The sequence below is a fragment of the Spermophilus citellus genome (genome assembly GCF_964194105.1).
Source record: "Spermophilus citellus genome assembly, contig: SCAFFOLD_58, whole genome shotgun sequence".
Classification (NCBI taxonomy): Eukaryota; Metazoa; Chordata; class Mammalia; order Rodentia; family Sciuridae; genus Spermophilus; species Spermophilus citellus.
Window position 1 is genome coordinate 1,913,002 of NW_027672891.1, and position 21,941 is coordinate 1,934,942.

General features: G+C 50.5%; 1 protein-coding gene across 1 annotated transcript in view; it reads right to left on the reverse strand.

Annotated features, from left to right (window-relative positions):
• Nucleotides 1-1,459: 1,459 nt before the first annotated feature.
• LOC308640432 (phosphatidylinositol 4,5-bisphosphate 3-kinase catalytic subunit delta isoform-like) overlaps nt 1,460-21,941 on the reverse strand; it is a gene marked incomplete at its 3' end in the record, with an annotated part of 30,758 nt that continues 10,276 nt past the window's right edge. Inside the window, 23 exon segments of the mRNA XM_081312353.1 lie at nt 1,460-1,597; nt 2,213-2,345; nt 2,691-2,836; nt 3,008-3,131; nt 3,689-3,856; nt 4,326-4,404; nt 4,565-4,677; nt 4,777-4,955; nt 5,073-5,172; nt 5,322-5,465; nt 5,661-5,782; nt 5,869-6,036; nt 6,109-6,159; nt 6,542-6,672; nt 6,760-6,856; nt 7,496-7,536; nt 7,539-7,716; nt 8,781-8,870; nt 9,253-9,402; nt 9,556-9,735; nt 10,139-10,371; nt 10,469-10,697; nt 12,209-12,369. Of these exon segments, the coding sequence (XP_081168479.1) occupies nt 1,460-1,597; nt 2,213-2,345; nt 2,691-2,836; nt 3,008-3,131; nt 3,689-3,856; nt 4,326-4,404; nt 4,565-4,677; nt 4,777-4,955; nt 5,073-5,172; nt 5,322-5,465; nt 5,661-5,782; nt 5,869-6,036; nt 6,109-6,159; nt 6,542-6,672; nt 6,760-6,856; nt 7,496-7,536; nt 7,539-7,716; nt 8,781-8,870; nt 9,253-9,402; nt 9,556-9,735; nt 10,139-10,371; nt 10,469-10,697; nt 12,209-12,352 (3,138 nt within the window). The 5' untranslated portion in view covers nt 12,353-12,369.

Consider the following 21,941-nt stretch of genomic DNA (forward strand, 5'->3'; position numbering starts at 1 on the left):
GAGTGAGCTAAATGTGCATCAGGATTATCAGGACCTTCTTCATATGTTTTTGTTTACACTACTAGATATCAAACCCAGGTCCTCATGCATACTCAGCACATGCTCTATGACTGGGCTCTGGCCCCATCCCACTGTGGGTTTCTAAAAGCCCAAGTCCTGGATGCTTCACTACAGCGGGCTTCAGAAAGCTGAAAGAGGCACAGGATCCTGCAGTAGGGACAGTTTCTCTTGTGTAGCCCTTTGGGATTACTGAGGCTAAACTTGGACTATCTCAGTGTAAGTGCCCTCAGAGAGAAAGACCCTGGCTCACATGGCCCAAGATTATTCCCAGATGGTTCCTCAAAGGTGAGCCCTGGGGGACATCAAGCCCCATCCCTCCCTTAAACCTTCCAGAGCAGGGAGCCTCTTTACACATCACCACACAGACCCTCTCTGACCTTGCACCCTGACCAGGAGGAGCTCTGCCAAGCTCATTTTTTATACTACACATAGGGGAGGCAGGCTCCTCTGCAGCTGTCTAGGTTCAGTAAATAGAGTGGTATTATTTTCTTACCTGAAGGTGAAAGAGGTGAGGGCATCCTCTGCCTGAGTGTCACTTTAGCAGTGAAGAGTAAGCATCCCTGTGTCTGGAGGGTACCCTGGCTTCTTTGGGAGCTGCCCAGGACTTGGTCAATGGAGAACATGCAGGGGGGGCCACACAGATGGCAGAAGGTGATCTGGGGATTGAGGTGTCCTAAGTGGACAGGAGGCCAAGTAACTGCTAGGTCGGGAGCCTGGGAACAAGGCTTCCCCAAGAGGAGGTCAGTCTTTTCTGGGCAAGATCCACCAGCTGGAAGACCTGGAATGCCCATCCTAAGACAAGAGCAAGGTACAACCTCAAGGTGCCCAACTCACAGTGCTTGGACACAGTGCAGCACCCCTCCTCTGCACTTGGGTGCGTTTGCATTTATGGTGTTTTGTTCTTTTTGTTATTTTTCACTTGTAGATGGACAAATACCTTTATTTTTAATTTATTTTTATGTGGTGCTGAAGATTGAAACCAGCACCTCACACGTGCGAAGCAAGCACTCTACTACTGAGCTTACAACCCCAGCCCTGGCTGTTTGGTTCTTTATAATAGTTTTTTTTTTATATGACAGCAGAATATATTACAATTCTTATTACACAAATAAAACACAATTTTTCATATCTCTTGTTGTATACAAAGTATATTTACACCAATTTGTGTCTTTGTACATCTACTTTGGATAATAATGTCCATCACATTCCCCCATCATCTTGAAACATTTCCTGTCTGTCTAAACATTTCCTGTCTGTCTAAATAACTAGTGTAAACAAAAGGCAATTGTGTTTTTCTTTACCATGAGGTGTAGTTCAGGTGTGAGGCCCCATCTAGGACAACCCAGTGTAGCTGTCCTCAGAACAGGTTTGTCAGCCTGTGGCGGCTCAGAGGTGGCCACTATTGCCGGTTGTCTTTGGTCAGGTTGTGTGCCAGCCAGTTCACTTTTGTCTTCCAGCTCTCCCTCAGGGCTTCATTGAACTTCACCCGGAAGTGCTTCAGCCCCTCCTCCTCTGTCTTCTCCAGCGCCAGAGTGTCCTGGGACAGAATCATCACAACTGTATCAACATTCAGGGGTCCTGACCCTGCTGTATCTGCAATCCCTTCTGCCTCCCTGTACTCCTGCCCCCTTGGGTTGTTGAAATTCCTTCCTAAAAGAACTGCAAGCAGATGGTCAGGCGACCTCATCTTAGCTGAGAGAAGGGCAGGAGAAGCTTTAGGGAATACACCCCCTCCCACTCTGCCTCTCACCAACTGAAAAGACAGGAATGGAAAGTGTCTTGCAAACCTACAAGAGACTTTATCTCATGCATGAAAGACACTGAGGACACATGGGATGACCAAACAAGATCACAGTTCACCTTCATTTGGGCGGGAGTAGGCCCAGGGAGTGCAACATTCTGGCCACTTCGCACCATACTTCAATGCTGGGCCTGGGACGGCATGAGGGCCCCCATCTGTGAGGTGAATCTCCTAGGTCCCTGAGCTGTTCGGGCAAGATGCACTCTGACCAGGATGAGCTCTGCCAAGCTCATTTTTTATACTATACATATGGCAGACAGGCTCGTCTGCAGCTGTAGAGGTTCAGGCAGGCTTTGAGAAGTTTGTGGTGGACTCTGGCCTCTAGTCTGGTGTGGCCCTGTGCTGGCATACCTTCAAATACTGGATGTCTTTGGAGGAGCTGAGCTCAGGCAGGCCTGCTGCCTGCATCAGAGTAAAGAGTTGGAGGAAGAGGAGCCCATGGCACTGCAGAATGCTGTAGGCCTGTTCACAGTAGCCTCGAAACCTGAAGAAGTGGAGGAAATAGGTACAGCCCTGGGTCCTCCCTGCCACCCCCAGCCCCAAACCAGCAGAGGCTCTGCATCCAGCCAGCACCTGCCCCTGAGTGTCTGCCCCTGGTCGTATTATGGGTGTACCCAGATCCTCTAACCAATGCCCCTGCCTGGGCCTGCCTCTTACACCTCCCATGGACCTCCTGTTTGCACTGCCCAACAGGGTACTCTGGGATTAGGGTGCACCTGCAGAGAAGGCAGCACCCCCAGGGTGGAGGCAGGAGTTAGGCTGAGGGTATGTCCCCATCCCTGCCCCTGGCTGGACACTGTCCCCTCACCAGGGCCCTGGGCACCCTCACCTTTCAAACTTCTCATTATCACTAGTCTTTCCCTGCTGAATCACGTGGACAAAGTCATGGGTGAGGATGAATGGGACTCGCTCACGGTTGATTCCAAACTTGGTCTTGAAATTCCCCAGAAAGTGGCCAAAGTCAATATGAAATAGCTGAGGGGAATGAAGGGCAGCTACTGAACAAGCTTCACAAAGAGAGGTTCTGTTTAGAGGAAGTCAGCAGGACTTGGGGCACTCTTCTGGGAGCTGTGGGAAGGGCAGAGAGGCCCCTGGGCCAGGCATGTAGGACAAGCTCACTGGACAGCTGAACACAGTGCCCCTTACCTGCCCATTCTCATGGATCATGATGTTGTCACTGTGCCGGTCACCGATGCACAGCACATATGTGGCCACACAGTAGCCGGCACAAGAGAGGGTGAACTCCTCAATGGCTTGATCCAGGGCTTCTCTGGGTGGGGAAGATTGAAAACCAGGGCTCCTTATATTTTCCCTCCTCTTGAATCTGGCCTTGTGTTAATCAACAAGGAGGGCATTATTCTGGAGCATAGGTCACCATGCCCAGCTTGAAATTGCCCCCTCTTCCACACAATACCATTCAGAGAAGACAAGGACTATGTGTTAGATGAAGAGAGGCTGCACAAAGAGGCACAACTGGCATCCAAGTGCCTAGGTGTGTGACTGGGCCCTTGGTAGATGCTCTGGGCTCAGGCAATATCACAGATGCTAGCCATAGCACCAGCTATTTCAAACCACAGCAGAAACACTCAGCAGAACCCACTCAAGCTACATATCTGTGACTAAACACGGTGGTGGTTTTAATACCCAAAGAGTTGTGTAGCATAACACAGCCATGAAAAATGGACACCTGGGAACAGTGACCTTCTCTGTCCTGCCCAAATCAGATGTGGGCCAGTGCTCAGCTGAGCCAAGCAGCCATGGAAACTGTCACAGGCCTTCCCTCACCTTTCACTCTATGGAGCCTCTCCCAGGAATAAGAAAGCCTACCCAGGGTTCTTGGACTTGAGCCAGTTGAGCAGGGCATCCTTGTTGAAGGCAGCCATGGCAGCCAGGTTGCTCTGGTTCAGCTGGATGTTGGCAATGGTGTCCGAGTGCTGCACCGCCTCAATGAGGCCCATGCAGTCACCAGTGGGAAGGCAGCCATAGGGGGTCATCCTAGCACATGACAAGAGGCACAGGCAGACACGATGGTTAAGGACATTCTCTGGGGCTACTGGAACCCCCTGGAAATTGAGGCACCCAACAAAACCACAGGGAACATGGCTCAAATTCCTGAGGATGCCAAACGGGGTGTGGGGCTCTGGGGAAGGTGCCTCAGAGACACAGAACTGGCACCCAAGTTGCAGAGCACACCTTGGCTAGGCTCATGTTTGCTCTGAAGAGAATGAGTCAGTGGGCTTGGAAGAAGGTGGCACTGCTCCCCAAGGGGTAGGAAGCCAGGAAATAGGAGCTGAGCACCAGGAATGGCCTTACCCAAACCCCTCCAGCTGCCGTACCCCTCTTGTGGGAACAGCGGCTCTCACAGCCAACAGGGAGGTGTCAGTTTAGACCAGGAACTCCTCCAGGAGCAGGCTCTGAGGCCGGTTACAGACCCAAACAAACAGGTGATGGATAGAGTCCCCACCTTAGGTCCAGGCCCTCCTGCTTCCACAGGGCGTCCATGAGCTGGATCATCTGCAGAGTCAGCATGTCCTGGCGGAGGTCTGGAAGGGCAGGAGTTTCTAGTGGGTTATACACCCCTGCAAGGCTCAGAGTATCTGAGCTCTGTCTTCTCAGGGAACCCCCTGGGGCCAACCACAGAACAGTATGGGCCTACTTGAGAAGGCCAAGGCCTCAGCATGTCCCCTGCCCAGCCTGGCTCACCATCCCCGTTCTTAAAGATGATGCCAACGCTGTCAGCACTGCCTGCCTCCTCACTGCTGTACATGATCCACAGGGGTTTCATCTTGGAGTCCATGAAGGTGCACCTTTCCACACTGCAGGCAGAGGGCAGTGTTGGCCTGGGCGGTTGGGGGCTTAGGGCGGGAGAGGGGGCTTAGGGCCTGGCTCCAGGTGGGGCTAGGCCTGGGGCTCACCAGACTTCTGCCAGCATCGTGCTGGTGTCCAATGGGGACTGCCAGTGTGAAAGGGCTTCTAGGTAAGTATCCTGGCGCATGTACAAGTGCATCAGCTCCTTAGTTTGGGGCTTGGTGGTCTTCTGGGAGCTCACCTTCACAAAGTCGCTCAGGGCCTTCAGCTTGCTCAGTGCTTCCACCTGATGGGCAGAATGGAGTAGCAGCAGTGCACATGAGCCTGAGCCAGAACCAGGAGTATGACTGTGAAGGGGCCTGGAAGGGGAGCCCACCTCAGGCACAGGCACTCTGAGCCTCACCTGCTTCATCAGCACTTTCATGTGGTGGGTGCTGCCCCTGAAGTAGGCCTCCATGATGAGGCCAAAACACAAGGCCACGGACGGCACATGCATCTCAGAGCTGGAGGGAGAATATGGGGCTGAGAATGGCGAGGAGTGGCACATAGCCCCTCCCCAGCCCAGTAAACATGAGGTCAGCAGGCCAGGAGACCCTCATCCCCCATGGCTTTTCTAGGTTCCCAAGGAATCAGCAGGGGTGCATCCAGCTACCGAAGATGCCAGAATAGGAAGTGGCCAATCTTTCGGTTGGCCAGAGCCCAGTCCAACAAGAATTGGGTCAGTTCGCAGTCCAGGTAGAACTTGTACTTGAGGACCTGCACCAGCTGCAGCAAGCACTGTAAAAGCTCTTCGTCCCTGTAGGGGAGGAAGGCTGGTTGAGTCTGGGGTTCTGAAACTCAGGACAGAGGTCTCCAGCTGGCAGGTGACTGGAAAGAGGGTGAGGCCAGCCTAGGCTCATCTCCACCCAGCACCCACTTCCAGATTGCCAGGGCAAGCTGTCTTAGTGAGGAGCTGGCAGCCTGTGGGCCTCAGTGCCCAGCTGGGACTCACGTCAGTTTCCGCAGGGACCTGATGGCAAAGGAGCCCACGTGGCAGTCAGGGAAGCTGAAGTCCAGCAGCTCCAGGGCATTCAGGACAGGAAGCTCAGGCCAGGAGCACAGCAGGTAGAGCATCTGGAGGGCGCTTTGCAGTCAGGTGGTGAGGGGCCCACTGCTATCTCTCTACTCCAGCTCTGCCCCTGGTGCCCCTCTCCACCCACCTGGGCCACATCCTCATGCTTGTTCCACTTGGTCACGAGCAGCAGGTGGGCCAGAGCCTCTGGGAAGTGCTCCTGCACTTCATGCCGCATCTTCCACACCAGGTCCTTCTCATGTTCATACAGCTCTCCCGACCCCTGCTGCTCCAGGATTCCCTGCAGCTGCAGCTTCTAAGGGGCGCAGGCAGAGTGAGGCCTCCAGCCCAGCACCTGGCTCCATGCCCCACCAGCACCCCAGCTCACCTCCTCCTTGGTGGTAGGCCCATGCTCCCCGCGACGTCCCAGCTCTAGAATCTGCAACAAGTGTCCCTGCTGTGAGCTCCCCAGGACTGGGCCAGCACTGGCAGGGCTCTAGGCAGGGCGTCTGCACCTCAGCACTACTGCCAACCACTCTTGCTGGTGGGAGCCCTCCTGCACACTGCAGGGCATTCAGTAGCATCTCCAGGCTCAGCCTGCCACAGGCCAGTAGCACCTCTCCCATTGGCTGTGACAGCAAAATGTCATCAGACATCACCAACATCCCCTGGTGGACCACATAGCTACTGGAAGGCCTCAAATCAGCATGATGACCCAGCCCCCAGCAATGGGCAAAGCCTGGGGTGGCCAGGGACCCCGTCTGAGGACCTCCAGGAAAGCTCCTGGTTAGCGCTCAGCTTCCAAGAAGGACCTCACTGACCTTCTCCAGGGCAGGGTAGTACACAAGGTGAGGGGCCACCTCGGGCAGGTAGATGACCAGGGTGACAGCACTCTCTGTGTTGGGATTGCTATGCACGGTACCCATGGGGTTCAGCAGGTCTCCTTTCTCATCTGAAGGCAGGAGAGATGTAGTTGTAGGGGAACCAGTTCTGGATGCCTCACCCTCCAAGAGCCTCTCCCTGCTGGGCCTGGGTCCACCTGGGACAGAGGGCCACATGTAGAGGCAGAGCTCCCCAGTCTTGAGCTGGTCCTTGTAGTCAAACAGCATGAGGTTGGCCCAGGCGATTGGGCAGTCCTGGAGAATGATACTACAGATCAGAGTGAGCCTCTTCTTGTTCATATGCAGAATGGAACCAGTCTCCAGGCCAACCAAGAGAGAAGATCCAGACTGCATGGAAGGTCTCCAAGTTAGACCCAGGAGGAGGGGAAGGACCTGCTATCTCTTTCCTATCAGAGTTTCAGTAATTAAGCCTGCAAGATCCCTTCCTGGCTGCCTGCATCTTCACACCCAGCATCCAGAGACACTTAAGTAAGCCCACCAGTCCCATAGCTGGCCCAGGACCAGGGGCAAGTCACATCCTGGGTCTAGTGACTTGGGGCCCAGCCACACTCTCCCCAGGCAGCCACTAACTCATCATTTCTGTCCCCCTGAGAACACTGTCCTTCCACCAAGGGAGCTGCCTCCAGGACCCCTAAGGACCACAGGTCTGGGCTAGATATTTCAAGTCAGGCAACTCATGAGCTGTTGCTCAGGCAGCATAGGAAGCCAGACTAAGGAGCCAGACCAGGGCAGGCAGAGAGACTGGGGTCCCCAGGCTCTCCCAGTACCCTGTTCTCAGGGTGCCTGCCTGTGGGAGCAGGATTGCAAGAGGCCCCAGTAAGGGGTTTCACTGGGTGTCTGAGGCCTGGGCCTCTCTCAGTCAGCACAACCCACCTCCTTCTTGGACTTTTTCTTGCTAGAGTATGCCTTCTTGGCTTCTCCATCACGGCATAGAGTGCAAAGCAGAGCTGAGCCATGCGCGGCAGGTCACAGATGTTGATGTCAAACTCTAGATGCTGCTTCCACATGGGCTCTGAGCACACGCTCACCTCCAAGCTGGATATCGTCTTGCACAGCATCTCATTGCCATGGAAGAGCCCGGCCTGCACCACCAGCTGGGGAAGGGGTACAGGGCATGGATGAGGGAGTGAAGGCCCCACCCCATCTAAGGTTCCAATCCTCTCCTTGAAAGTCCCCATTTACACAGGGGTCCAAATCTACTTCTTGCATTGAGAGTGGTCCAGCAGAGTGTAGGCTGGCAGCTCAGTGGTACAGGTGTCTTGGGGAATTGGTATCCCAGGCTGTACTGGGGCAAGCCAGTCTCAGTACACTTGACTCTGTGGGTCAACTCAGAACCTCAGTTTCCTCATCAGGGTTCAGAAGTTCCAGGGTCCCTTCTGCTTCTAACAGCTCTGGCTACCTTCATGCCTAGCATCTTCTGAGCCCTATGTGGCTCCAGTCTCCATTGCACCTGTTCCAGTTCCAACCTGCCAGCCCATCCCCAGAGCTGCTCCCACCCAATCCTCCATGACTCCTGCAGACACACCCCCCTTCCCAGATTGTAAAGTAATGCCAAAAAAGAGACCCAGACAAGACATGCTACACTCTGTGGACCCAGACAGGCATCACCTCCCAGAAGTGGGATAATAAATCCACCTCTGCAGGTGGTTCTGAGTGCAGAGGAGCCATGAAAGTGCTTTTTGAAGAGACAACAGGGCACTGTTCCCCAAGCCCATGGGGGCTCAGCTTCCAGGGGGAACCATGTGCAGTGTCCCCCAGACTCTGGGCACCCCTGGGTTGGTAACCCCTGGAAGCACCTCAGCCCAGCTTCTATGGTGCCTTACACATCTCTGACTGGGCCTCCTACTTCAATAGGCTGTGCCTGATTCCACAAGCTCCACCAAAGTCAAATACCCACAAGTTGCTTGGCCCAGGTTTCCATTAATTGGCCTCCCTGGCCAGCTGGCCTGCTCCCCTCCCCTCTTATTATTTGGATGTGGCTCACAGCCAATCCAGGCAGAGATAATGAGTAATGTGTCCAGGTGACTTTTGTGTGACACCCTCCCACTCTTCTTTCTCTGCTGCCCCTCCAGGCTACAGCACACCCTGTTTGTGAAAAAACAAAAAAACAAACAAACAAAAAAACACCTGTCCACTCACCTGGTACCCGAGCCCCTACCTTCATCTGCTCATCAGCATTGATTTTGCTGCCCTGGATCAGCTCAATGCAGAAAGGCTGCCCCAGTGACCACAGGAACACAGAGGAGGGCTAGAGAGGAGAGGAGAGGGGCTTAAATCCCAGCTCATTCCCCTGGCTGCTGAAAGGCTGGGGAGAGGGGGAGAGGGTCCCAAATTTGTGGCAAGGTTCAGAAACCTGTCTCCAACACCATTTTTTACCAATCTGCCACACAGGGGCCCAGGGGCCCCAGCCCCCCTGAGATCTGCAGAGAAGTAGGCAATCTGGGATCACAGTAGCTCAGACAGGACCCTACCCTGGGTGTCAGCTCAAGGCCCTGACTCTCCAAAAGGACTGCACTATCCAAAGTCCCCTGGATCAACGCCTAGCCCTGGTGCTGCCCAAGAGGCTCTAGGATTGGCCAAAAGAAGGTAGGAAGAGAAAGAGGGTAAGAAAGGGGAGGACATCATCTCACCTTCTTCATGGGAATGGGGGGCAGTTTGGTGTGTGGTTTCTGGACCTGAGGGGCCGGTTTGCTCTGCTCATCCCGCATGGCAAGGATGGAAGAGGAGTGCACCATGGTCAGGTGGGGGGTCTGTCCACTGTGCAGGCAGCTGCATATGTACTGAGATGAGAGTGTAAGATTGAACTGTCAATGGGTGGTATATCCATTCCCTGGAACCAAGAGAGACCCACAGTCTGGCTCTCTCACTCCTATGCTGGCTCCTTCTAGAGTGGTAGGGATCCCAGAGTGCAGAGGGCTCCTTGAAGGCCTCACCTTGAACTGACAGAGCAGGTAGCTTCCATAGAGGTACTCATGCCGCCCATTCACCTGCAGCACATAGTCCTCAGGCTGCTCCATTGTGAGGAGTTGGTATACCTTGACCTTCTTCTGGAGGGCACAGGCCATCAGCGCTAGGGGCACATCCTTGGTGGACACCTGGATGGTGAAGCTCTCCTGTGGGGAGGAGGGAGTGTTGGCATGCTGCTCTCAGGCCCATGGGCTTCTGGGGAAAAGGGGCAAGGCCACATGCCTGCCTTTATTGGGTATCCCCAAGTGTGAGCCCCACAAGGGCAGGGCCTGGGTCATTCACTGGTGAAAGTAACAGCAGACACCCAGGAAATACTTGTCCAGTGAATTAAGGGACCAATTCAGCCTTGGTGAGCTTACCTGGTGGGATGCTTGACTACACCCCTTGCATGCCTGCATACCTGGCAAATGCTGTGTAATGCCAGTGAGTGAAGGGAAATTTGGGGGCCTGGGACACTGGAGTGTCTTATCAGTGGAAGGTCCCCATGGGCACAGCAGTCCATGTGCCACAGCTGGAGCAGCCTCCCTAGGACATGGGCTATGGGCTCACCCTGCTGCCCTCAAATTTGACATTGACCAGCAGGTCTGGGTTGGAGATTTGAGAGGTGTTGCTGTCCCCCCAGCTCCTGGTGGAGGGCTCCAGCTGAAGGGGAAAACTGTATTGCAGCCAGGCCTCCCAGCCCAGCTGCTGCCAGCGGGCAGCCGCCTCCTCGCTGAACTGGCGCATCTTAGTGCGGAAGTCATTCACTTCTGGGTCTTGTAGGCAATCGAACTCATGGAGGCCTGTAGGGCAGGAGCAGGCTCAGTGCAGGTGCATGTGGCACCAGCCACCCAGGTGTGCCCTACCTTGCTTAGGCGGGGGCTGATCTGCGAGCCCTACCTTTGCCGATGAGGAGGCTGATCTGTGAGTTGATGAGCTTCTCCATGCGGTCACCCTGGCGGGTCACCAGGCGCAGCATGGGCAGGAAGGGCCGGACATCACATAGCCGCTGCTGCTCATCCTCTAGCTCCTGCTGCTCTGCAGTCTGGTTGACACAGGTGAACACGTAGGCCTCAGGGTCACTGAGCATGTGGAAGAGGGGCTCATTCTGGGCTTCGTGCCACAGCATCTGCGAGGAATGGTTATGGTCAGCCTTGCTGGCCATGACAGCTGCTGGGAGGCAGACAGAGGCCTCTAGTCTGGGCATCCCACTCTGCATGAGCCACATAGAGGGCAAAGGGATACCCCAACATCACTTCCTAGGAACCCTTTGGCCCTTGGGACCAAGCAGCTAGTCAGCAAGCTTCCTGTCCCTGTGCTCTGTGAAGGACTTGATGTGTGGAGATTGGGGACTGAGCAGCCACGCCTGCCTTAGACACATTATCTAGGGCTGCTTTCACCCCACCAAGGCAATGGTGGCCTTGAGCCATGGCAGAGCTGAACCACTGTGACACATAGCACATAGCCCACAAAGCTTCATATCAATAAAATATGAAGAAACCAAAACCACAATGAAATGAGAGATGGGACCCCAGGGACAAGTCTGCTACTGTAGTGTTTCAACTTTAGGCACATTTTTTGAAGTTCTGTAAGCACATCAAGTGAACGATATAATGATGTTTACAGGAACTAGAATATGAACAAAATGTTACTGTGGTCACTCAGAAAAACAAGTCATGAAAGTTCATAATCAGAATTTAGCTAGAATGTGGTTAGAAAACAGGAAATGGCTAAGGTAGTGCCTGTGGCTGTCTTCTATGGCAGGATCACAGGCAGGTCTCTTCCTTCTCATTCTTATTTTCCAAAATTTTATGGGCCAATATTATTATTAAACTCAGGGACACTGAACTACAGAGCCATACCCTCAGCCCTTTTTTGTATTTTATTTAGTGACAGGTTCTCACTTAATTGCTTCAAATATCACTATGTTGTTGAGGCTGGCTTTGAACTTACAATCCTCCTGACTCAGCCACCGGAACATTTGGGGACACACCCAGCTACTTTTGAAGTAGAAAATTTTAAGGAAGGATGGAAGGAAGGCAGAGAGAAATTTTCCAGGACATTAAAAAAAATCCCTCAAGTGTGGTCCATTGCTTCTATCATTTTTTTCTTGTTCTCAATAACAGCTTTTAAAATTGTGAAATAAATTTTTGCCCTCGGGCAGTCCAAGGCATGACCCATTAAACCCTAGTTTGTAAGTGGCACAACCCCATTGAAAGCCATAGGACAGCATCTACCAAAGCAGATGTTCATTGCTTTGACTCAGTAATTAATCCTGAAATTTATTCAATGAACCTGAGGACCCTTTCCAAGGATGATGGGCACTATGTTGACAACAATTTTAAAGACAAATTCCTGCAAGGCCCTTATGTGGCTGCGAGCAGACTGTGGTCACTAGTAGCTGGCCCTCTGGTAACTAGGGAGGGGAACACATTGCCATGGGGTAAGCTGAAACTAGGGAGGGGAACACATTGCCATGGGGTAAGCTGAATTTGAATAGTAAGTGGAGTTTAACCACCCCTTCTATGCAAGTTCTTGATATTGTATATTTTTCAAAATTTATATCTGAGGTTCTCAAGTGTGAGGAACAAAGCCTCTGACTTTCTGAGCTCCCAGGGCTGACAGGAGACCAGACAGTACCTGCTTTATGGTGCTGAGGTTGGCATTGCGGGACACAGGGAAGCTCAGGTAGATCCCTGTGGGCAGAAGGAAGTCAACCACCACACTCTGATTCTTCTCCACCTCGGTCCAGAATTCCATGGGACAGTCAATCCCCAAGGGCATTCTGCTTTGTTATTTCTCTGTGGCCATGTGACATGTAAAGGAAGCAAAGGCAGAGAGTCCTTGAGAGTAGTGTATGGGGGCCTCAGGCAATGTGAGGCTCAGGGCTGAGGGCTCCCAGGTGGGCACATGGTATTCTCCTCCCACAGGGCCCCCACTGCCCAGGTAGCTGCTGCTCCTACTGCCCCAGATAACTGTCTGCACTCAGCTGCCTCTCACTCTGGTGGACACATCTGCCTCCCTCACAGCGGGCCCAGAGCCATAGACCAAATAATTTTCCTCTGGAAATTATGCATCAGGGAGACGCTATCATGGCCACCACCTGGCAAGGACAAATGGCAGTATGGCTGGGTGTACAACTCAGGACTCGAGAAAGGCCAAAGGCTATGACTGGACAAAATTTGTATTTTTTATTTTTTACACTGGGAATTTAAGCCAGGGACACTCTAACACTGAACTACATCCCCCATCCTTTTTATTGATTTTTTCCTCCACAGGGATAGAATCCAAGGGAATGTAACTACTGAGCCCCATCCCCAGCCTATATTTGTATTTTATTTAGACACAAGGTCTCCATGAGGTATTTAGGGCCTTGATAAGTTTCTGAAGCTCTCTTTGAACTTGAAATCCTCCTGTCTCAGCTTCCCATGCAATTGGAGTAACAGGTGTGCACCCCAGAGTGTGTGCTTGTGTGTGTGTGTGTGTGTGTGTGTGCGTGTGTGTGTGTCTGTGTAAGATTTGGCGAGATATATTGATTGAACTGAGCCCCAAACCTGCCCCCACCACATACATAACAATACATTACAGAGAAATTTTGTCTTCCATACACTCCAGAACCAGATCAGCCCCTTACTGCCCTCACTCCCAGCTTCCCCCTCCAGGTCACCACCATCTGGAATCTGTTTATCTATATCCTCCATCAGTGTTTTTACTACTAATTTGTATCCACAAAGAAGTCCTAATATTTTTGAATGCCTTAAACCTTCCTAAACTAGTGAATCTTCTGCAACCTGCTTTGGCTACTCAATGTTCCTTAGATCCATCCATGTGGATGAATACATGTAGCAATAGTACATTCATTTTAACTCCTGCAAGGTGTTTCACTGTATAAAGAAAGCACCTTGTATTTGCCCTGATCATGGTGATAAACTGGGAAGGTTTGTTTCTATTTTCCTTAGTTGTTACAAAAGATGCTACAATGTATATTCCTATACTGGGTTCATAGCTTGCACCTGGGAGCAGAGAGGAGGCTGGTCCAAGAGCAGTATGTGAACCTCATGTTTGGTGTCAAGGAAACATATACACATTAAAAGGGAAAAGACAGGTAAAATTAAGGTTCAGAATGCATTTTATTTAATCCAATGTATCCAAATTATCATCATGTTGACAAGAAATCAACACAGGGAAAAAATACTAGAGATATTCCAACTATTTTAGTATTGATCCTTTGAAATCTTTTGTACAGTTTATGCTTATTGCAATGCTAGCTTTTCTTTTTCTTTTTGTTTTCTGCCATTTCACTTTCAGATTTTAATCAGAAATAACTGGCCTTGGATCATGGTTTAGCTCAGTGTCAGAGCACTTACCTAACATGTTCAAGCCCCTGGGTTCTATCCCTAGCCCAACCCAAACAAATACCACAAGAATTATTTTGTCTACTCAATTTTCACACTATTTATAGGTTAAAAATATTCACCAACCCAAGTTGTCCCAAACAAATAAAGCTTTTCTGATAAAGACCAGGTATCAATTTCTAAATTTCAATTAATGTAAATTAAATAAACTGTGGGTTATTTTGGGCGTGGGATGAGGTGCAATTCTGAGGATGGCACCCAGGGCCTTGTGCATGTGAAACAATTGCTCTACTACTGAGCTGCCTCCCAAACAAACAGAAAGTTTTGAAGTTCATTCCTTAATTGTGCACTATCTACGTTTCAAGTGACCAAGAGTTCCATGTAGTGAAACCTATGATAGGTATAAATCCATCATTCACTTGCTCAAGTACCCCCATGTTTTCCTCAACGTGGTGCTGCCCATCGTGAGTTCATGCTTGATCTCCAAATTACCCTCAGCATTTGCTATTGTCAAACTTACTCATTTTTGCCAATCTGATGGGTATGAAATTGGCTTACTTTGCTTAATTTGCTTTTCACTGATAATTCACAAAATGTTTAGCTTTTGCAGAAATCCTACTTGTAACCTTGGCATGTGTCCTGTGGGGTTATTTAACTTATTCTTGTTACTTTATAGAATCTATATATTCTACATTCTATTCTTTTGTGGATTAAATGAAGTGGAAATGTTTTCTTCCTATTCTGAGTCATCTTTTCTCTTGGTATATGATCTCTTTTTGGTAAATAAAAGTTTTTATTATTGATGCAATAAAATATATCATTGTTTTTTGGAGGAGGTCACTCAGTATTAGAGATAATTAGCATGCACAAGACCCTGGGTTCCATCCCCAGCACTACAAAACAAAGGAAAGCAGTCCCATGCAACTTCCCTACCTACTGCAACATCACAGCTCCTGTATTTAAATGACTTTTGAAAGTAGTTGAAAGGACATTCAGTTTTCATTTGTTTTGAGAGAGTGCTTCACTATGTAGCCCAGGTTGAACGCAATCTTGCGATCCTCCTGCCTCAGCCTCCTGAGTAGTGGGGATGACAAGCATGTGTTGCGGTGCCCAGCTACAGACATGTTTAATTTAAGACTGATATTCTCTGGTGGCAGTGCCAGCTGGAGCCAGGCATCCCTGGTGGTATGCGGAAGTGGCTTGGAGCAGTGTGATTCACACATTGCCTTGTCATCCCAGGGCACTGCTGCTGGCAGACGATTCCTTGGATTGTGAAACCACATCCTATTTTAGGGTCCTCTTTCTTAGAATGGCCAAGCCAAAGATTCCTTTATTATTCAAAACCTGGGGGACTATCAGGAATCCTGGAGAATCTGTCTATGATGCCATGTGTTCTTTGGCCAAGTGGGGAAGTCAGTGGGACACACTGGGTCACCTAATCTGGTGAGGCCGAGATGAGCACACAAGGGAAGACCTACCAGGAGCTCTGAACAAAAGGCCTGGGTTCTCAGAAAATGCACTCCTGCTCCCCTGCCCTCAGCACCCTGGAAGTGAAGTCTTCAACCATACTTCCCCAGCTAGGTGGCAGGGAAATCATTCTACAGAGAGTGAAAAAGTGGAAGACCCATGAAGACTTGTGCAGGATAGAGAGTGAACAGGAGACAGGACAGGAGAAAGCCAGATCTCCTTCCCTCTCTCTGTTCCCAGGACTCAGAGTTCATCAGCCAAAAAGCCTGAACCCTCTGCTCTGGACAAAGCCCAGGCCCATCACTCTCTCTCTCACAGATGTCAGCAAATTCAGGGACTTCAGAACTGTCCAAGAATAAAAACTGACATAACCACCTTGGAAAACTCTCTGGCAGAATCTCTGAATGGTGAACACACCTGTGCCCTGCACCAACACATCCACTCCTCAACAGATGGGCCCAGAGACACGTGAGAGTGACTGTGACATCACTGCTTGGGACAGGCTGACAAACTCACATCAGCAGTAGGGTGGGGAAATAAACTGTGGTTATTCTTTCCAAGTATAATGTTATATCACAGGGAGGATGTATAATCTGCAAAGGCAGACACAATTTCACAATGTAAATGAATCTCACAAACATAAGGGGGAACAAAAGGATCCTGGAACCAAAACCAGGTGCTCATGATTTCAACCACATGGAGAATGACAAGGGAGAACCGCTCATCTATCTTGGCAGCAGAGTTACCCCAGCCTGAGGGCCTGAGGGGCTTCTGGGTGTTTAAATCATTTTGGTTTTCTATCTGGAGACTTTTCACAAGTGCCTCACACATTGGTCCACATGGTTCAGATGGGCTGACTTCACTCCTAGCCACTAAGATGGCATGAGACACAGGCCCAGCCAATCAGAAGTCAGAGTTTCCCCTCAACTGTGGGTCAGTTGGGACACAGGAATGGAACTCAGGGTCAACCCATCCCTGGATGTCGCCTCCCTGACTCCAATAATCCCAGGAAGGGCATGTGAATATCAAGTCAATTGACTAGGTTTCAATGTCCAGACTTCCTTCTGGAGTAGCAGAAAAGATATACTATTAACATGAAGCTTCTAGGAACTGTCCACTGCCCTTAGGGGCAGAAACTGAGAAGAGACCAACATAGGAAAGCAGAACTCCAAATGGAAATGGAGAACACAAGCATGGGCATGAGGATGTCACTGAGTCCCTGGACCTGGCCATGTCTGTAGCTTGTCCCTTCTTCCTTTCCCGTCTCACTCTCTCTTCTCTCCAGAGAAGTTTCAGTTGGGTTTTCTGCCACTTGCCGTATCTTTCCATGAGTGCAGCCATGTTTCCTTTTTGGAAGTTTCTAGTGTCTAGAAAGTCCTTTTCTGGGAAGGTGCCCTGCCTCTGTGAGCCAACCTGTGTCCTCTGTACTGCCATCTAGAGGCAAACAGGCAATCCGCCTGACCACTGTCACTGATGGAAGACCCCATCTAGAGCATCTGGTTAGCTCAGAATTCCAAACTTTGCCCAAAGTGTCTGGAAACAGTTTCATAATGAGAACAGGGAAAGGTAGTGGCAACGTGTGGCTGGAGAGAGGCCTCTAGGGACAAATTGTAGAAGAATGTTTCAGGTACCAAGCTCCTGCAGAGTCTAAAAGTGTGCCACAACCCCCTCCCTAGTCCCCAGAAAACTTTCTTGCTGGCCGCATCACTGAGCTTGCTGGCCAGCCTTCCTGGCATTTGTCAATGTAAGCCACGTTCTGTACACCTGTCCAGGAACAATTACCTGATTTATGAATTCAAGAACTCATGGCTATCTTTAATAGCTTCATCTCATAACTTGCATTCATGCATTACTGGATTTTTTATTTTATATGTATCATTCAGTCTTGGATACATTCCTTAATTCCACTAATAAGTATGAAGCCTGATTAAGTGCTAGGGATTGCAGGAGGAGCTGGGAATAGGGTGGTGATGGCCCTGACAGAGCTCACACTCCACAGGGAGACACTGGTCCACAAGTACATAGGCAGGGAAGCAGAGTACCCACACATGGCCCAAATGTAGAAGAGGACAGTGCCACATGGTGCTGTCATGGAGAGTAGCTCGGGGGCAGTGACACCACATGTAGTAGGCTAGGAAAGACCCCCATGGAGAGGACCTGGAGTGAGGGCCAGAGAGTGGAGGGGAGACATGGTGGAGATGGGGGTCAAGGTCATGAGGGTCTGAATCCTGCACATCCTGGAGAACAGGGCATCACCTGGTTTCTGCTCTTAGTGAGATGGGAGACCTAGGCGGGTTTTTTGGAAAATCAATGATGGGATGTGACTTTCATCCAAGACAAAGCTACTGGCAGTGCTATGGAGGGACTGATGAGCATCAAGTCGAGGAGGCAGTGGGTGAGCATCAGTTTGTTTTCTTGACCCAGCACTGAACATCAAGCAGAACCCAACATGCTCCCAAGAGGAAAGGGTTCAGGTGGAGAGGAACCATGGATAGCTATGGGTTTGGGCCTGGGAGTCTGCAGGGCTGATGGTCATTGCCTGCACAGGGAAGCAGAGGGTGATACAGAGCCCTGGTAATGAGGCAACAGGTGGTCCATCTCAGAGAGATGAAATCTGAACTGCTGATTGACACCAGTAAAGACAGGTGTGCCCCTGTCAGAGGCCAAGTGACCTGGTCCAGAACCCATAGGAGCCATCTGTGGGTTGCAGAGATTTAATCTGGGGCCAGCTTGTGACAAATGGAGACCCATGGGAGCGGGTGAGATGGCCTAGACAGAGGGTCAAAGAAGGCCAGGGGCACCCCAGGAGTAAGGGTGGCATCATTCCAGGATGAAACTTTAGCAATCCCTCCCTCCCAGGCCTCTGCCTTCCCAAGCTGACTGTTCTGTCCAAGCCTGACATTCAGAGAGCATCAGGGAAGTAGCAGAGCACAGACTCAGTTCCTCCCACCTCTTGGCCACTAGATCCAAAAAGGCAGCTGAAGGACAGCAGAGTTTCTTGTGGGTCTCCATCTCAGGAAACCCTGCCATCCCTTCCAGTGTCCTGGAGTGTCCCTGTTGGCTGTTCTTTCTCTAACCCAAGGCTAAGGAACATGTGGGGGTCTGACCTGGGCCTTGCAGATGCAGCAAAGTAATCTCCACAAACATCTTAAGGAACACACTGTGGCCCACGGGCCTCACTGCCAGGAGAAGGAATGCTTCTGTGCCTTCTGAGGGAGGGCAAGTAGGGACATACCCCACAACTGAAGATCCTTCTGCCAGCTAAAGCTGCAACCATTGACTGCCCCTCTAGGTTGACAGTCCCACTGCCTGGTGGCCTGGCTGAGCCCCAGATACCTGAGGGATTCCCTTTCTTTATCCTAAACCTCTGCCAGGGCTCTGGGCCAGAACCTCCCCAGTCTGGTAGACTCTACTGCTTTTCCCTGGCCATTTCAAACATGACTAACTGACCAGGCAGTGCTGCCCAGCCTCTGATGATGTAAAGACAGGCTTTGGGACCTTCAGTTACATGTCCTGGGCAATGGCTTTCCAGGGGAACACATGAGTCACTCCAGGCATAGCGGAAAGGCCCTGAGAGAAAGAAGTGAAGATGTGTCCTGCCCATTTGTGTGACAAACATCTCCCTGAGGGAACCCCAGGCAATGTGTGCCATGTTCCCTCCACGTCGCCTATGGAGTATCCATGAGCTGCTCAAGCACAGGAGCCATCCTATGAGTCTGAACCCAGTGACAAGATATCATCTCCTTTCTGGATACCAGAGCCAGAATTCACAACCCAACTAACCTGAGAAAAGGGGCCTCAGTCACAGAAACCTCGAGAAGGCAGAAATTCACACAGTCCAAGTGTCTACCCCACACCCAAGCTGGGAGGATACAAGACCAACAGCCTCCTCAACCAAGGACAAAGAGAAAACCCTGCAGAGGTACTTGTGAGGTATGTGACCGATGATCGCAGAGGCCAGCCTGTTGCACCATGCTGAGCCAGCAGTGTCTGGGCTCGGCTCCTTGACCTGGGTTCAATATAAAGATGCCCTTCCTAACTGAAATTGACACTTTTCCCATTGTCCAACCTCTGTGGACAAGTGAGTGGGCACTTCAGGGTCAGAAGGTGTTTGCCAGGGGGCCCAGTTCCCAGCAGAACTCCTAGACACTCGCCAGGAAGGTCCCAGAAACTGCCATCTGGCTCTGTCTACCAGAAAAAGCACAAAGACCCTTCAACCACCACAGCCTCCTGGAGACCCCAGGAGTAGCGGGATGGAGGAGGCCCCCTCCTTGGCCCAGTTCTTCAGCAGGCATTTCTGTGAGCACCTTCTAGTTTCCCACTAGGCGCTGCACAGGCACCACCCCTTCTCCTAGAGAAGTTGTAGTCTAATAGAAACAGACAAATTTTAAAAGGAAGGAAATGAATAAACAAGATGATTTCAAAGAAGAAAATGCCTAGAATGTGGAAAAGAGAAAGGTGGGCAGGAGACGGTCATCAGGGGAGGTTACACTGAATAGGTGAGGCCCTGATGAGAGACAAGCTAACAAAGACCCAAGACATGGGAGTAACCATGGGGTTCCAGGCAGCAGGATGGGAGTGCAAAGGCCCCAAGACAGGTGACTGGGAATGGTGAGATGACAGCAAGCGTGTGATCCTGCAGGGCCCTGGTGCCACAGCCAGGATTCCAGGCTTTGCTATAACTGCAACGGGAGCCCATGGGAGGATTTTAGGCAGGGGTCAGACTTGGCCTGTTTGTTCCTGTACAAGGAAGATGGCTTTGGCTGCAGTAAGAGAAGTGGAAGAAAGGGGGTTCAGGATGGAAGCAGGAGAGGACAGCAAAACCCCAGGCAAAAGCAGACAGGGGAGAGATTAACCAGGGGAAGAAAGAACTCTGGCCCACAAGCCCAATACACCTGAATCCTCTACTTCAACAAGCAGAGGAGCAGATGTCCCAGCAGGCTGTACTTCTGCTGTCCTTACCAACTTCTTGACCTGAAGTACAAGTCAGGAGAAATAAATAGTGCAGGGCCCCCCTAAAGGATATATCTAGGCTAGATGTACTATTATTCTTAAACACAAGGCCTTGTGTTTTGTGGTCTCACGCATGTGAGGCTGAGCTACTTCCCAGCCCCAAGTCAGCAGCTTTATTTGCAACCAAGAATCAAGTGGTAACAGTTGGGTGCAAGGGTACACACCTGAAATCTCAGCTACTGGGGAAGCTAAGGAAGGAGGATCAATAGTTTGAAGATAGTCTTAGCAATATGGGTGATCCTGTCTCAAAATTACAGAAGTAATAAGTGCTAAGATGGAGCTCAGTGGTACAGTGTCCCTGAGTTCAATCCCCAACACTGGAAGAATAAAAACAAAAGTAGACATTCACTCATTAAGCAGGGAGGGAGTTCAAAGATGATGAAATATCTGTTGCATTATGAAAAAAATTATGATCCTGTTGAAGAGTATGTGGAAGACCTGGGCAAAATGGTGCCAGCCTGTAATCCTAGAGGCTCAGGAGAATTTGGCAGGAAGATGGTGAGTTCAAAGCCAGCCTCAGCTTTGGTGAGATGCCAAGTAACTCAGAGAGTCCAGTCTCTAAATAAAATACAAAAAGTGGTAGGTATGTGGTTGAGCGATCCCCTCCCCCACACAAAATAAAAGAGTATGAGGAAAAATTCATAATTACTAAAATGAAGACAAAGTAAATAAAAAGTTGGGAGAATTGCCAAGTCCAGGAAAAACACAAAGTGCAACAAGAAAAGACATACAACTGAGGTGCACTGAGTGGACACCACTGTGCATGTCAAAACTGCTGCTATTTCATACAGATTCCGGATTCCAGTTTGTACCCCTGGCACTTCTGTGCCAGGATCTCAGCCTTGCAGTGTGTTAATGCTGCCACTCCAGAGCCAAGGATAGATCACCCTCCTCAGCCGTGTTCACTGTCTTAATGTAACACAGACACATCTCATCAATTGGGTCAGGCTACAAGTCCTGGCTATAAGGGAGGCCAAAATTTTGCAGTTACCATGGTGGGTAGGTATTTGCTATGGATAAAGTCTATTCCAAACTTATGTGCTGAAATCCTGGTACTCTGTGGTGATATTAAGTGGTGTGGCCTAAACTGGGAGCAATGGCACATGCCTCTCATCCCAGCTACTCTGGAAGCAGAGGCAGGAGGGTCACATTTTGAGGCCAGCCTCGGCAACTTAGTGAGACCCTCTCTCAAAATATAAAGGGCTGGAGATTTGGCTCAGTGCTAGAGTGCTCCTGAGTTCAACCTCCAATACCCCCAACAAAAAGGAGGTGAGTCCTGGTGTAAGGTCCTTAAGTCATGGTGGGGCTGCCTTGAAGGGAATGCTGTTCTCCTGGAGCGAGTTCTCAGGAAAGAGGTGTTACAAAATATGAGCACAGCACCTCCCCCTCATGGTGGCCTGCAGCTTTCTGATGTGCCCTCTCCCTCTTACACGCACTTCTTCCATGATGCCATCTGCCATTAGTCCCTCACCAGAGGTTAAACTGATGGGGCTGTCCCATCTTGAATTTATGAAGCAAAGAGGTTTATTGAGTTCACA